We start from the raw sequence: 16,798 nt of genomic DNA, 5'->3' as shown, positions 1-16,798 counted from the left end.
TCTGCCGCTTTCACACTGAGAAAAATACAGAAAGTCTTCTTGGTCGAAAGGGCTGAGAGACAAATACAAAAGGCCCTCTCTACCCCGAGAGTGCCTCTGGCCACTTCACTGTGATAACAGCATCCCTCCAACCGCTGCCCCTCAGACGACTTAGCTGTTCAACAGACTCTTTTTATTGTTACTTCACAAAAGCGTTGATTTAATCTGCGAGGCATCAGGTCATTGGAATGGCAAGTGACTGCCAACACGAGGAATTTGTGATTTGGTGAGTGATACCCACAGGGTGCCATGGTACATTTGAAATTCAGTGGTGTGACCTTCCTCCAAACCCCCAGGATGGAGCAGAAAGTCTGTTCTTTGTATCTGTGGACGGGATGAGTCCATAGAGACAATGAGACAAGCTTCAGCTGGCATTTGAGTCAACCGGTCAACAATGTCTACAGTGTCATGCTGAGTGGCTGATGATAGTGTGGATTTCCGGCGTTTCATACAGCTATGAACCACAAATATTCTGCCTCATTGTTTGATTTCAATCCACATCGACCTTTGACTGCATACTCCATCGCTCAACTCCACATCCATAAAACTTTTACGCATTGTTAAGATAGACTGTTTCCTTGTGGTGTGCTCCGTTGCAAATAGCTGTAATAAATACTTGGCCATCTTACAAATAATAGCCCTGTCACGATGAATTCCAGAGTTGAACCTTCGCATCAATACTCAAAGAACATTGTGAGCAGGAAACTTAATGCTCCAGACGTGGAACTGTAAGCTTGGCAATCTTGACGTTTGCTTATGTTAACTTTACACTCACTTTACAGCCATGAAATGAACTGCAGGACTTTGTCAACTTGACTATGCCATGTACCATTTCATGCTTGGTGGATTTTTAGCATTGTTCACCTCATATGTCACCAATAAGTTGAAACAGTCCTCAGGTACGAAAGATGTCAGATCTCAATCATCCACCGTCACTTGGAGGATAAGAGGCTGTTGCACTCAGGTTGGAATGTTCATGACAAGCCGGTCGACATGCTGAAAATACTGCGTCTTAAGTTCAGCATAAAATCATCAGTCCACCGACAGTGACTTCTGTATACTTGAGCTTTCATAAATGTGAGCAAGTGTTTTTATAAATCCTAGTTTTCAGTCAAGACATGGACATGGGAAGTCTAAGTCACACCTATCTACTTCCGCCACATAAGACTTAGGGTAAGTTAACGAAAAAATATGAATGGGAGTCAATGAAGCGAAAATAACTTTTATCTCCTGATATACTTCCGTTCAATTTTTCCCAACCTAACGTCTGGTGGGGTGGAAACTTTGGCTCTCTATTTCCCATTTTTGGGTAGAAAAGAATTTGCTGCTGGCAAGTTTTCATTCATGTATGATGCCCTAAAGGCACAACACTGTTTTAAAGCAATACAAGTATAATTTCCTATCAACTCTCCTGATTTACAAACTGCCCTATAACATTGACATGTTCTGGATATTGCAAAGACACCGTTTCTTTAAGTGACATCACAAACAGCAGATGACATGCCTTGAAACCTTGCAGGAGCCAAGGTCTACTGAGTCCCAGTGCCATTTGATATGATTTAAAACTTGTCAGACAGGTTTGGCTAAGCTTAATCTCACCACTCCATAACACACAGTGACAAGGAGAACTGTAAGAAGATTTATTTTTCAACTGTAATTTGGGAAATAAAGGAAATCAGTCCTCAAATTAAATATTCCAACATGCATGGTTGAAAGCTACCTTTGCTATAGAAAAGCTCTTTGGCTTGTTCTTCTCAACAAGACAATTAAAAAAAGTCAACATGTAATTTCCCTTGCTTCTGTTCTTCGGCAGACCTGACTTGCAGACACTTACACGGCACTATATCGTCGTTCAAGAGCAGGGGTCTCAAGTATGAAGGCTGTCACCAGTAGATTGTCAATCTGGTGTTGCTTGTTTCAGGTGACACCTGATTGGTTAAACTGTGTGTGTTTGTTTGGTTGTCACAAAAACCTGCACTCGCTGCTGCCTCTTTGTGGATCACTTTAAACCCCTGTCCACGGGCGTAGATAACACTTAAAACATGACAATCACGTGTTCCTCCCACGGCATTTCCTGACGCCATGGGAGGCGTTTCAACGGAATGGTTGAGGTAAGGGTTAAACCACAAGGCAACCTCATGGCTTTGCGCTCTGCTGACATCTCCATGTCACTTGGTACATATAGCACCTGGTGATCATGATCGACAGGGCGTGTCCTCATCCTAACCCCAAGCTTTCTTTTGTAACGTCCCGAAATGCCATGGGGTTGAAGAAACGCAAACCAGTTGAAATGGTTATACACCATGTGATTTGGAAGGAACTTCAACATTGGATGCAAATGTGCAGTTAATGATCACCACTGCTGTTGTGAGGATGAGTTGCTTTTTTTTTCTTTCTTTCTTTTTTTCTAATGGCTAATGTTTTGTCTTTTTTTGTTTTAAAGCAATGTGCCGGTTTCACACCAAGACCAGAAGCCAGTAAAGTAAATTGTAAGATTATTAAAGTAGGGGTTTCAACCTCATCAATCATTTTATTTTGTCTTCATTTTCATTTTAAGTGGATTTAGAGGTCTGTGCTGTAATCATGCATCTATGGTTCAAAACTAGCTTACATTTTCACATCATTCAAGTTTATTGTTATCTATTTAAGTTTGTTGTTCATCAAAGACTTTAGCTCCATCTTTAAGAATGAAAACAATTTCCATCTAAAAAAAAAATGCATGACTTGTTTGAGACACACCTGATCTGAAACCCACACGATTTCTCACCTCGACAGATGGTATCAGTGACGGTGGTGCAGGGTTGAATTTCCTCTCCTTCTTCGTCACAGGTGGTGCAGGGGATGCATGGCTCCCAGGAGCTCTCCTGATCCGAGTACGTTTCTCCGCCACACTCCTCGCACACTGTATCGTGGTAGGGCTCGCAGCTGAACTTCATGCCCTGGCCCTCTGGACATTTGGTGCAGGGTGTGCAACTCTGCGAGAGGCTGTTGAAATAGTGGCCGTAGTTGCACACACAGGTGGCGTCGTTGGAGTCTGTGCATGGTGTATCCATTCGCATGAGCCCCACGCACTGCGTGCAGGGCTGACATTTCTCTTTGTGGCTGAAGTTTTCAGAGAAGGACTCACCTGAAAGATGAGACAGAAGATATCAAAGTCACATATGCTCATGAGTGTTTTTTTTTTTTTTTAAGAGAAACATGAGCACTGCACCGATTGTATGAAACCGTTATAAAAGAGGCCGGTCCACACTCAGGCTTGACCACAGCATATTTTACTAAACCAATGATGCCGGTAAGGCATGCAGTGCTCTTGTGTTTCCACCCATCTCATATGTCGACTCTTCATCTGGCCCACCAACTGTGCTCTGATGATGCAAAGATTAAAGGAGAGATGAGGAGAGATAGACCCTGTGACAGATGGGCGAGCGGTCACTTGTCATGAACCTGAGACCCAAATTGCTGGTGTCAGTTGCAGCTTCCTCACATTTTGATCCAGTTACCACCAAAGAAGTGACCAGACCGCAGTCTCCACCCCTCATGTGGACCTCGAGGACCGGTTACCCTCCTCCCTCGTCGTCCCATGTGATCCCTCCCCTCCTTTAACAGACAACACTCAGACCGCCCCTGCGCCTGCCTCCCATCCAGAGCTCTCAGAGCCATTATCATAATGTCATTCATCAATAATGCAAGTCAATACATTAATAACGCTGGGCAGCAGCCCGGAGGGGGTGGGATATGGGGGAAAGAGCAGATGGGGGCAGGCCTTGCCTGCTCCCTATATCCACAGTACTTTTGGTCTTCAACATTCTACCCATAACTTTGAGTTTGCCAACCATAAAAGGAGTCCAACTCATCGTGTGTGTGTGTGTGAGAGAGAGAGAGCAAGAAGTAATAACTTCTGTCTTCCTTCCAGCTGCACTAACTCAGTTTCATCTCCATTTATCTGTTCATTCAGCTCAACTCCTCCCTGCGTTTCGACTGCTTGACCTTTTAAGCTTATCAGTAAAGCAGCATGAAGAATACAGTACAAGCAATGGGTTGTTCCTCCACTACAACCCCCATAACACTTGAGATGATGATTACTTTTCTACAGATGCAATATTTCATTTCATTTTCTCACGCACGACAACAATCTCACCTAGTCATCAATGAAGCTTTGTTGCTTCAGGCGGTGGGAGGAAATCAAGGCAAGCTATAAGCAGGGACGATGTTCTGACAAAAATATTTTATTTTATATCAAATGATAATTACAAATGATTTCACTGTAATTCCTAATATTTTCATCTTAAATGCTTAGAAAAACACACTGCGTGAGCAGGGGAGTGTTTAGACAAAGACTGAAGGGTAGTAAAGTTGAAATAACAACACTAGGATTGCAGTGAATAAATAAATAAATAATTAAATAAATAATAACAATAACTCCTCATGGGTTTTTGGTCAATACAAAAAAAGGAGCACTAACCAGCGACAGACCAAATAAACATATTGTGAAACCATGTACTGCCACTGGTGAGATTTTAGCACCATGCTTAATGATAACAAATGAAAAATATTTTTGCACACCTGGAGAAATAAAAATGACATACCCCATGCCTCTCATACAAAAATATTGATAATCCAAAAACTATCAACACTCAAATGTCGTATTCCGATACAGTACTGTACTTCAAATGTCATGTCATGAACTCGATAGTAGTGTGCGGCTCCTTGGACTTGAGTCCCAACAGGCTAGTAAAGCCAGTCATCATTTCCCTCATGTAAGTCTGGCCAGTGGCCCGCATCACTGTTGGCTCTTTTCTTTCAATGCTTGCTGCGTTCAGCTTGCTGCTTCATGAATGTCGGTTATTTTGTGATTCGCCGTCATCCACAGCTAGTGGCCATTAGCGCCCTCATGTTGAATGTGGCTTCTTCTCAAAAAGCCAAAGACTGAAGCAGAGAGAAATCAACCTGCCACTGAACTTAAGAAATTACAGCCAACTTTAAATTAGAAACTTTCTGCCAATAAAGATTCCTTTTAAGAACAAAAACGTAACAAACCCAGGCCATGGTGATGATAGTGCTGAATCCTACGTTTGAAGACCATGAGAGTTTATAAATACTGTGCTCTGAATTGATGGCAAAAAAATCTTTTATCATTTTAGGATATGATTCTTGTCCCACTTTATATGTTTCATGAAAATTTCATCCAAATCCATCCAGGTTTTCAAGTTATTTTGAACACAGACAGAGAAGCAGACGAACCAATGTTGAACCACCGTTGAAAACAAAACCAAAAGAATGAATTGGAAAAAAGTACCGATTGGTTCCTTTTGTGAAGCAAAACGTATGAATTTGCATTTAAAAAAAATTGAAGGCATGAGTTGTAGAGTTTGTCCATGAGTAGAAGGAATACATCCTGCTGAGTTCTGATAAATTTTAGCCCTCAACCTCTCTCTTAGCAACACACTATTTATCAGTCGCTGCTGTCTTTCTTAGAGATAAGGAGCAGAGATGAAAGTGAGAAAGTGAAACTGAGAGTGCAGCTGCTACATCTCCATAGAGCCAGTAAAGGACATTGGTTAATCTGCATAGTCATCTCCTTCTTCTTTCTAGGTGCAACTAGAACTGCAACAACCTGATTATATCCTAAATTTATCATGAAAGACAGATTAAATTCCAAAACTAAATTCCAATGTTCTTGATCAGAGCAAGGACTTACATCACAATTATATCCAATAAATCTGAACATCAATAAAACTATCATCAGAAAAATACCATCAAAACAGAACACAATTTTTGACAGTTTTCTGTTTTTGGGTTGTTTATGGCACCCCTTTATAATGACTTGCCTAAGACTTCAAACGTTCTCTTTCACTGCAAAACTTATTTATAGACCTGCAATAAATAACAAAAAAACTCACGATCTCACGATAACCTCACTGCAGTCAATTTCCAAGATAGTCATGAGTTTCTCGAGAACTTCAGTGTAATCTGTTTTGCAATGTCCCCGAAGAGCAAGTCAGAGCAGAACTGGTCTGGCTTCTCCTCTGTTGAAAGCTCCTTGTACAGTCTGTGTTTGTTCATGTCTGAACGGTGGGACTGAGCAGAAATTATCAGCCTGTACTAAAGTCAGTGTTGCACAACAGCTAACAGCTTTGGCCTGGCTGTTTTGACACTAAAACACCTAGCAAGTAAACAAAGTTTTGTCAGGCAGAGGGTGATTATAGGTCTTCAGAAGGCTCCAATGTGACCTCAAGATCCCCGTCATCATTCCTGCAACTCGCATGCTGTGAGGAAGCATAACTTATTTTCTCAGTGACTTCTCTCATGACCTGTGATGTGAATCACTCACTGGCATGTTGGACAACCCCAGTGACCCACTCAACTCTTCCTTTCTCTGGACAGTCGATCAGAACACTGGGAAAAGCGATGGCAAGGCTTTTTAGCAGGCAGACGTATCTTGGTTTATAAATAACTTTCCTGCAGTCGCTTTAACATGACAAATCTGAGGAAGCAAAATCCAAGACTGACAGAAACTACACGAGTGATAAATACTAATACTGTGACACCAGGGGTTCGAGAAATGAAGGGGACATAGGGGAATAGTGTGAAGTCCCTAAATGTTGATGAACTGAAAGTACGATCAGTCCTCCTTGCGTATCCTCTCAACATCAGCTTACTCATAACACCACCTTCATGATCAAATAAAGACAAAAGTTGTAAGAAATGTTCATTCTTGCAGGTGCGGCGGACACATGCATAGACCTGCATATAGCTATCTATTCTCATGAGATGAATTCGAGGTGTGGACAACAGCATGTATGTATTTAAATTAAACTCCAGTACAAGTCCAACACCTCAACCACTCATGTCTGTATGGAGAGTCATTACGCTTTTTCAAAAAATAATAATATTAAAATTAGCCAAAGCTGTTGAGCATGTGATGCTGAGGCTCCCAAAAAAACAGATTTTCAAAAAATAATTCTGAAGCCATCATTTAAAAATTACTCAGTTATAAAAATCAGCCAATTCATTTCTACTTCTACTAAATCTGGTTTGTACATGGCTTGCGTCAACCGTCGGTCAGTCGCGGAGCGTCACACCCTGAGGGATTTCTTAGTTCGATTTCAGGTCAAAATTCCTCAGGCCTGCATTCTACAAACATGTTAGCAGGGAATTTCTGCCACGACACGCAGTCATCTATTAACAGAACATATCTCACTGGTGCAATTTTTCTGTCAAATGAATCTTGAAATGTCACTGGTTGTCACATTAAAATGCATTACTTGATGCATGATTGCCCCTGTGTCATGATCTTTGCTCCCGTGCGTCAACACAGCTCTTTGTTCACATTAATTCTTCATGTTTCATGCCATATTTTTAATTAAGACCAGCTTGTTCCGTAGCTCCACAGAGGGCCGAGGTTAAAGGTCATGCCTGGCACGCTTATCAATTGCCTCACAACAAAGACGGCAGAAGTGAGACATTGTGAGGTTTCATATTGACATTGGTGATAGAAATGTTACACTCACTGTCAAGGCAGGGGGCGCACACAGTCTGCTTGGACCCACAAGGGGTGACGACACCCTCTCCTGGTGGACACTGCTTGCAACATTCCCCGGTGGCGGTGTACTGGCCGGACTGACACTCCTCCTTATTGGCTAAAGCTCCAACCTGTCAATCGAAAATCAAAGTTTCAAAAAGGGGACATATACAGTATTGTGGAACATCCAGCGACATGGTGAGGATTTCACATCGCAGCTCAGATTTCCCAGCCTTTTCATCCAGCTTCAAGAGAGGAATCTGAGTCTGCCTCTGCAGAGGATTCTTCTTTTACTGAAAAATATTCAACAGCAAAAATGTCCTTGTTGAGCAACCAACACTGTGACTTGAGGCTAGCATGGATTCCCACACTTGCAGACGTTTAAGGTGAGACAGGGAAGGAGTAATAAGTGACTTACCCACCGCAACCACTCAACATCTAAGAGGTTAAAAATGATGATGTTTTCAAGGATCACTTCAGGTGCTCCACGTTTCCCTTCTCTACGCCACTTCTACAAGTTCCAACTGAATCATTCCAAGATGTTCTTAAAAAACAGAAACAAATATGTGTGTAATGTCCCCGCTCTTCTTTCGTCCTGGTGGTCATTAAGTTATCAACACCTCTCAAAGTGATGTGACTGGTGACCGATGAGATGAGCAAGCAGCTATGAGAGGCTGTTTTAGATGAAAAAAACAGCTGTTTCTCTCAAACAGTTGTAATGTGGTGTGCAGGGAAAATCAGAAACAGAGAAAAGCACAACATAAAGGCATTAAATATGTTTTAAATAATGTCATTTCCACCAGATTCATTCACACTTTTTGGTGGTTACATACATAAAAGATAGGGAGACTCACATGCAATGTAGAGAAAGGTTGTCAAAAATATCAATACTTAAATGCTGCATCCAGATATAGTACTAATATATCTGGATACACTTTTAGTGATGAGAAATAAATCTGTCTACAAGATGCAGCCGTGATCATGGGTCTGTCTCCTTCACATGTCCGGTATGTCTTATGCGAGCATTGTGGCATTGTGATACGCAATTTTTCCGTGAAAAACATGCTGAAAAATATTTGTCTACACCTCCATGATGTGTTATGTGCTACGCGTTGGCTTCGATGTTTCAACATCGTTTAAATGTTTGATCACGTGAGCGTACATTTCCAAAAAGAGGTCACTTTTCTGTTGGCCTGGCAGCTGTCAACCAAGCTGCGATGGTGTGCCACCATCTTTTACAGCGCTGTAAGACAAAGATGCAGCTTTTGTCCTGTGTAGCTTTATTACATCATGTCTGTCATGTGTTTCAATAAGGAGCACACGAACAGAGGACTCAGCTGCAGCAGCTACAGACAGAATATGAGACAGTGCATGTCACACTGGTCCACACCAGATGGACCATAAACACTGCTAATACTACTGAATCGGCTTTTACTGTACCGATTAGTTATTTGCAGTTAGTTTTATTCTCGCTTTTAGGCATTTTTAAATATTTGTCATTTTTTTGGCACCAAAAATGGTGTTGAGTTTGACATTTATTCTCGCTTTTAGGCATTTTTAAATATTTGACATTTTTTTGGCACCAAAAATGGTGTTGAGTTTGCCATTTACTATTGTGACAACCCAAATGTAATGTGAAGGAAATCTTAAATCTGTAAACTGCATCATGAAATTGTGGATTTTTTTAAGAGAGGACAACATTCAACCTTCTAAAATACATCTACAAATTAGCGTATGCCTCGAATTAAGTGTGACAGAAGAAATTCCCAGTGCTGGAAGTCGTAAAAACGTCCTACCCTTCATGACCTTTGATTAGAAATACACAGAGGTATGGGCACCGCATTGGCAGACTGAGTCCAAAAAATAATTTGTACTGGCAACACAAATGACCAAAAAGACAGGAGAAGAGAGTGTTTTAAACACTCTTCTGCTCATCTCCATTGGTGTGAATAAGAATAGGCAACTTGGTGTGAAGCTCTTTGTGAGCTTAGTCTGTTTTATAAGTGGAAACCATTATCGTGGAAAACATTTGAACTTTTCACTGGAAACTTCTCGTGCGTTTCCTTATCGGCCTGTAAATATTGCGACGCCCTACTGGTAATTAAGAAGTCATTCCAAGTACCGTGCGATGGAGCACAGCATGGATCACTCTGTGCAGATGGATTCAGGAACCACCTGAGTCACCGACTGTATCATGAGTTACTGGAGAACATTGCTGACATCACGATGAGCCTCCACTCAGCAATTAGTCCCCACTGTCAGTAACTACTTATCAGCAATTGGATCCTCATTCGTTCCGCACCAGCACCGAAGCAACTAACAATTTCATGTTTTGTAAGGTTAATTATAGACCAGCCTCTCATAAACCACATCTTAAGAAACACATGACAACGGGAGCCTACAAAATTCAAGCGGAGCAAGGTTGTAATTCCTCCACAGATGTTCAGTGTCTGCAGCGACATTGAGCTGCTTGAAAACAGTGATCTCGATCTGCAAGTTGGCACCTTCTTCAAACAGCGAAGCATCTGACTCTTTATGCGGAACCGTTCATATTTTACACAGCGATGCACAATAAATCGCTCATCCCCATTCGCAGCAGCTCGTAAAACGTCTAAACCTGGGTCTCTAAAGATAACTTTGCCTCAAAGGAGGTTGACCTTTTGACAGTGAGCCTCCTGATCCAGGAACAACTGTGAAAAGATGACTCCAGCAAGCAGGAGCACATTTAGTCATTTGGAGGCTTGGAGCATTCACAACACATTTTCACCCCTAAGACATCAAATAGCGACGACTTTCAAGAGGACTTTGGCGTCCTACGTTGACTCTGAAGTCAGCCATCCGTATGATATGCTGACGCATAGGCGTCTCAATAGAGTGTTTCCCCTCTCGTGCGGCATTCCAAAAGGAGAGGCAGGGTAAGGGGGGTGGATGTGCCCAGCTTGGTCCCTTCATCATTCAGATGATTCAGGTTTGCATGCAACCCACTGCCTTATGAGCAATAAATTGAATCATGATTAAAAACCCTGTCATCTGAAAATAAATAATAATCTGTGAATATTGTCATTTTTATTCATTTGTTTTTATTCCCATATTTAACAAGTGATAAGTGAAGCTTACATTGTGGCTTTAATCTGTTGAATGTTCATTGAAAAGGAAATAAAACATATTTATTTTATATTATACACTTTTTTATTGTTTGTTGTTTTTTTTGTTAAAAAAAAAGCTGCTCATACAGCTCACAGTCAGCTGAAATGTGTTGTACAGGGCTTCAAGAAGCTGACGTTCAGTCGTCTTGTTACTTAATGACAGCACCCATCCCTTGAAACATGGATCAGTTTTGGATTTGAGGGGTAAAAGAGGCGCCCCACATTGAACGGATGTGGCACATGATTTGTTCTGTATCAGGAAGGCAACACTGGGGTGTCAGATTAGTGTCTCTCCAGCAACTGTTGTTTTGGTGACTACCTCATTTAATAGTCAGGTAGAACTGGAAACAGAAGAGGACAGGAGCCTCTGTTGTACTTTTACATGTCAACCTTCCAGAAACTGGCCACAGGAGTGTGCAATGCAACACCAAACAGTGGTTGAAAACAGAAGAGGAGCTGTTCTTATAGAAGTTTTTTTTTCTGGTCAATCTGATGTATACTATCAGATAAACCAAAACTCTCCTCTTTACAAAGAATTCACTTTTTTTGTCGATCATTTGTTTATTATCTATTTATACTATTTTTTATTCATACATTTTTGTTATATATGTATTATCAATTTATTTATAATTACTTATATTTTATTTAATGGTGATTTCAGAGTATCATACTTAATGTTGCTTTTTCGTTTACTATAAAAAAAAATGTAATTTATGTATTTATTTTATAGCAGCAGGTAGAAGCAGAATACTCGTTCAATTTTGTTAAAGGGTGCTTTAGCTATAACACCATAGTTTATGGTTCAATTTTAAGCACACAAACTGAAAGTTGCTGTCTTGCTCACTGTACAGATTCAAACCTGGCTACCCGTGCAAAGGGTGGGTACGCACATACGCACTTATCTACGGCAAACTCTGTACATACCAAGTGCACTTGGAAATGTGCGGTGCTTCTACAGGTGTCTGGTTTTCTACAGGTGTTGGTCCACTGGCGGCACTCAGTGGAGATCCCAGGATGCGCACACCAGAGACGCATGAACAACGAACACAGAGGAAGGGGCCATACGTTTGTATTCCAGAGCATCATATAAGTCACGACACATCATCGACATCACCAACTATCTTATGATGACCTCAGACCACAGGGTGGTACTGCATGTATATAGTATAGAGCTTCTAATGGTCATGTGTTTCAGTCACGGTTTGCTACTAAACTCAAGCACAGTGTCAAAAAAGATGGTGACAGAGTCAGGGATGTCAGTGCAATGAGGGCGTGGACAGGAGGGTGTCCAACATCTCGTACAGGTTGGTGCATCCGGGTTGTATTGTGTGAGCCCCATTTCCTGGACCACAAACCTATTCTGGATGAAATCTACTCAAGTCTGTACATGAGGCCATGAGGACTGCTGGTTGTCAACATCCCTTTCACTGAACTAATTTCCAGGTTGATTTCGGAAAACAGGTCCTTAAAGCAGCTGTCTTGAAAAAAAAACTGCTCAGTTGAAAGAATGTGTCAAAGAATTTAAAGGCCAAAACTGCTACCATGGAGGCTCCTTCCTGAGTAATCCAAGGTATGTGTAACTGGGAGGAGGTGATGGGGCAAACCCAAGCTTAGGTCTTGGATATGTTGAATTGTTTATCCAGAAGTTCTGGTCATAGTGTTCTGGTAAAGTGATCTAATACCTATCATATAGGAATTTGCATTTTATTTCTTCCATGTCATTTCGTCATGATGCTAATATGCATATTATGTAGGGCAACTACGCTGCGTTTCTCTGCACACCACTTGACTGCACTGTGAAAGTGACAAATGGACACCAATGTCAGTCCCATCATCGGTCACAGATGTGCAGGTGAGAGTGTGTGTGTGTCAGTGGTTTGTGGAATGCCTATCGCAAAAAAGACTCTGAAAACATCAAGTGTCCCCCCAGGCACCAGTGAGTCAGCTGGTTGGTTGAGTGAACTCGGAGTGCACATTCACGCCTCAGTCTTTTAATGGAATTCCAGCTTGACATGCCTTTTGATTTGTACCATGACTAAACCAAAGAGTTCGGAATACATTTCAATGACATTTTGAGGAGAAGGCGGTTACGAGACATGGTTACATGAGGTGGTATTCTGAAGTCTCATCTGGATTTGGGAAGGTTTTGAAAGTGACATTCAACTTCAAACGCTTAGAGCTCAGGCAACCGCCGTCAATCACACACCAACTATGATTAACCCAAATTGAAGATTTTTTAGAGCCCTTCCTATTGCAGCAAACATAGAGACAGACAGAATCTGGATGTCCTTAAATATTAATGTTGTGTTGGACTTGGAGCACGATACATCATTTATAGAGCATCAGTTAGAATCTGAATTTCATAATATGGAAAAAAATACTATCACTATTGTTGCAGTGTGTGGATATTTCAAATGAAACTCTTCAAATCAGCTTTTTCAGACTTGTCAGACTTGACAGACTTCCTGTCCCAGTTTATCTAGGAAAGACTTCAGCAACCTGCTGCCCTGGCTTGCTAGGACAAATGGGAGAAAGTGAATAAATGCACTGCGCCAGAGAGAATGAAGCATGGTGCAGTCTTTCACTAAACCCAAGCCTTGCTGCCGTAACTTTAACCACAGCACGACAAAAAGTGGAGGCTTCTATAGTATCGCTCTCTTCATGCAACATTAACTTCTATGTAAATAAATGGAATTAAAAATATAAACTTCATTCATCTAAGTAAAACGTTCATTTGGGTAGTCCAGTCGTGGAATACAAACACGAGCTTCCATCTGGCTTCCAAATTTGGCCGACCTTAATGTGTTTAGCATTGACAAGCGGGTACACACACGTTACGCAATCAGCCTTCAGAGATGAATGAACCAGTCAACTCATCCCTCCTTGGCCTCCTCCGGACTGCACGCTCGCACCATGCACACACCCACTGACACGTATGCATTTACATGAGCGCACAAACAACCACACATGCGACCAAACCTGTTCCAAAATGTCTGGCTGACAATTCTGACAATAGTACCAGTTCCAGGGCTTCACTCTTCAGTTTTTCACTCTGGCCCCGCTCCTGACTGCACGCACACTTGAGCGGTGGAGCAAGAGCCGGGCGCAGGTGACTCCAGTTGTGCAGCCAAATTTTTACCATTTGGTTACCCTCATCATGTGACACCATTAACTCAATGAGGAGACGTATCATGCGAGTTGTCTCTTGACTGCACTGGCACATAGAATGAACTGTCATGGCAGCTCGCTTCAGACATGAAGCTGCTGCTGCTACATCAGAAGCTGACATCAAGCAGAGGTACCACCAATCTTCCTAATGCCGCAGTCAATTTGCAGTTTGAGGCACTTAACCCCGGGACCTCTGCTGTCAGCGCTCATTAGGCCATTAGAGTTCCTCCACAGCAGCCGCCCTGTGGGCTGGACACCGCTTCAATCCAGTCCTGGACCGTGGACTGTAAACATTGGTGCCAATGACATGAGAGCTAATGCCTTCCCAAAGAATGCTGAATCAGCGTTTCATCCAAACTGAAGCAAGTGGAGAGTAAAGCACGAAGAGGGACGTTCCGCTGGTCATCAATATTGCATGTTCTCACCAAGCACATCCACGGCCGTCAGTGTATCAGCGGAGTTTCCTCATCTCTGACTGTATAGTCAGTTTACCAGGCAACAACCCTTCCTTCTAAAGAGCGCACTGTTGAGAAATGCTGGTGGCTTCTCAGATAATCCGTGAAAATGATTAATTAAAATTATTATCTTGGTAAAATGACAGATCATGAATCATAGTTTGTGTTTATTATCTAAAACGTTCCCTCTCCTCTAATGCACTGACTGAGGGACCCAGAGACATCCAAATGTTCCTTCTCTCCACCTGGTCCTGCAGCTTTGCTCTCATGACTTCTTATACAAGTAACATCCAACTTACGACCAGGGTCGGTTCCGGCCAACCGGTCAGAAATCAGATTGGACGTAAGTCGAATGCCATTCAAAATGCCCGACGCGAGAGTTATAGGTACTACTGTATAGGATACAAAATGTCAATCTGTTGTGTTTTTAAGCAACTTTTTCTATTGAATACTATTATATACCAAGCTGTTTACAGGTGTAACTGCCGTACGCGTTGCTGGGCTGCTGCATGCTGCAGTGCCAGACATTGAATAAAAAAAAAAATGAAGCATCTGCTGGCCATGGTCGTAAGTACGGGTGGACGTAAGTGGAGCAGGTCGTAAGTCGGATGTTATTGCCATTGTATTTGGTAGGAAAGATTCCAAGGGAGGACAACAAGATGACATCTTAAGATGCCCAAGCCAATACAGTCGGTTTGTTTATACGCAGACGCTCTACTCCCACAGCATCATCCTGTATACTTCAAGAAGGCATAATAATGTGGAGGTTTTTGTTTATTTGTATTGAATGCCTTTTTACCCACCAGGAAATTTGAGTTCAGGTTTTGTGTTCAATGACTATTCAAGTTGATATGATCTCATTGAGGGATGTACAACAAACATTTCCACAGCTTGTTCCTGACCAACTAATACTGTGTAAACCCATTTCACCAACCGAGGATTCCCTGATTCCATCTGTTATCACATGGTAAATTGTTGCCCCCCGCCCGACCCCCGCCTTCACAGCCCACTGCAGCACATTGTCCAGGAAGGCCACATGTAACTGAGAAGGGTGGAACTACAGAGGCAGTCACAGGAGCTATAGAGTATCAAGCTGCGGCACACATTGACCCTGATTTACATTGTCCAAGCCAAGCACAAGACATGGCAGGTGCAAAGACATGGATTTGGTGGCAAGCAGGAGCAGTCAAGGTTATTTCTCAGGTGGTCAAATATTCACCAAAATAGTGTTGCATTTAAATGCATTTTAATGCTAGAAAGTGTCGGTTATGAGAGATTTTCTTAGACAAAGCACATCTGATCTCATTTAATCTGATCTAACTCTCTTGTGCTATAAGACACAAAGTTCAGTGACGTCTGCCCTTGTTCTGCAGCCAAGAAAGACACATAACATTGGCAGCAACCACTACAATATTTTGGGCTGCTCATGTTTCACCCTTAATCTGTTCACTAATTTTACTCTTCTTGATTGAGTTTTTTATTTTGCTTTGTTTAGGATCAGATCAAATAATCATTATTTTCCTTCATCCTAGATAATCCACGCAATTCGCAAATATTCAAAAATATATATTAAAATGGAAAGCAAATCAATATTTCATCTTCCAGGGTTCCTCAGGTTGTCAAACCCACGCCGAATGTGCAACCACGTGTTAATAAATAAACATCAACAACAACTTCCTTCATTGTGCACGACTGCTACGCTTGTTTAAAAAGAAACTTCAGGGTAACCATGGCGCAGACCTGCAGTATATTCACTGGTAAAGGCAACGAACACACCTTCGTCTCACCTGAAGAGCGTGGCTTCTCTAATTATAGACGGTGGTTGTAAACACACAAGCTGCCAACACTTGGTTTCACACCTTCACACTGCACAGCACAGTGCCGTACGGCAGAAAAGTTGACGTGGTCAGAGGGACATCTCGAGAGACCTACCAGTCCGAGCAGTGCGAGTAAGATCATCCTGTACGTCCTCTGCATCTTCACCTCAGGGTCAGCGATCTCACATGTGTCGGGCTGAAACCAACTCCTCGGTCATCGCTGCGTTCGGGTTCAGGGCTCCGAGCTATCGCTGCACTTGGACCGCTTCACTCTGGCTGCTGACAGAAATCCATCAGAGGTCAACCGTGCTGGACCATCAGGTGCTGGACGCTGCGCGAGCTTCTGATTCTGGACTCATGATGACAGCGGAGCCGCTCCAAGCCAGGAGGAAGCGGCTGCATGTCCACGCCCACCACACGCACGCTCACACACACACACACATACGCAAGTGTCGCAAGGAACAGGCGCGGGTGCGTCACGCACTTGCTGGCATGCGAGCAACAATGGCTTTAAAGCCTTTAACAAGAGTTGAATTAGACAATGCTGAAGCAAATCGTTTATTGTTCAGGATGGCATTGTAGTCTGTCGGCTGGGTGCATGGGTGGAGGCACAGATAGATGAAGCGGGAGAGAAAAGTTCAAAGCAATTGG

General features: G+C 42.4%; 1 protein-coding gene across 1 annotated transcript in view; it reads right to left on the bottom strand.

Moving 5' to 3' along the window:
- The window catches only part of LOC128758930 (tumor necrosis factor receptor superfamily member 16-like), a 34,024-nt gene extending 17,508 nt beyond the window's left edge, over window positions 1-16,516 (bottom strand). The window contains exons 1-3 of the mRNA XM_053865433.1: window positions 16,263-16,516; window positions 7,551-7,692; window positions 2,807-3,166 (exon numbers count right to left, since the gene is read on the bottom strand). Of these exons, the coding sequence (XP_053721408.1) occupies window positions 2,807-3,166; window positions 7,551-7,692; window positions 16,263-16,307 (547 nt within the window). The 5' untranslated portion in view covers window positions 16,308-16,516. The remainder of the gene's footprint in view (window positions 1-2,806; window positions 3,167-7,550; window positions 7,693-16,262) is intronic.
- Window positions 16,517-16,798: the final 282 nt, after the last annotated feature.

Source organism: Synchiropus splendidus, chromosome 5 (assembly GCF_027744825.2).
Source record: "Synchiropus splendidus isolate RoL2022-P1 chromosome 5, RoL_Sspl_1.0, whole genome shotgun sequence".
NCBI classification, from domain to species: Eukaryota; Metazoa; Chordata; class Actinopteri; order Syngnathiformes; family Callionymidae; genus Synchiropus; species Synchiropus splendidus.
This window is presented reverse-complemented; position numbering and strand designations above follow the sequence as displayed.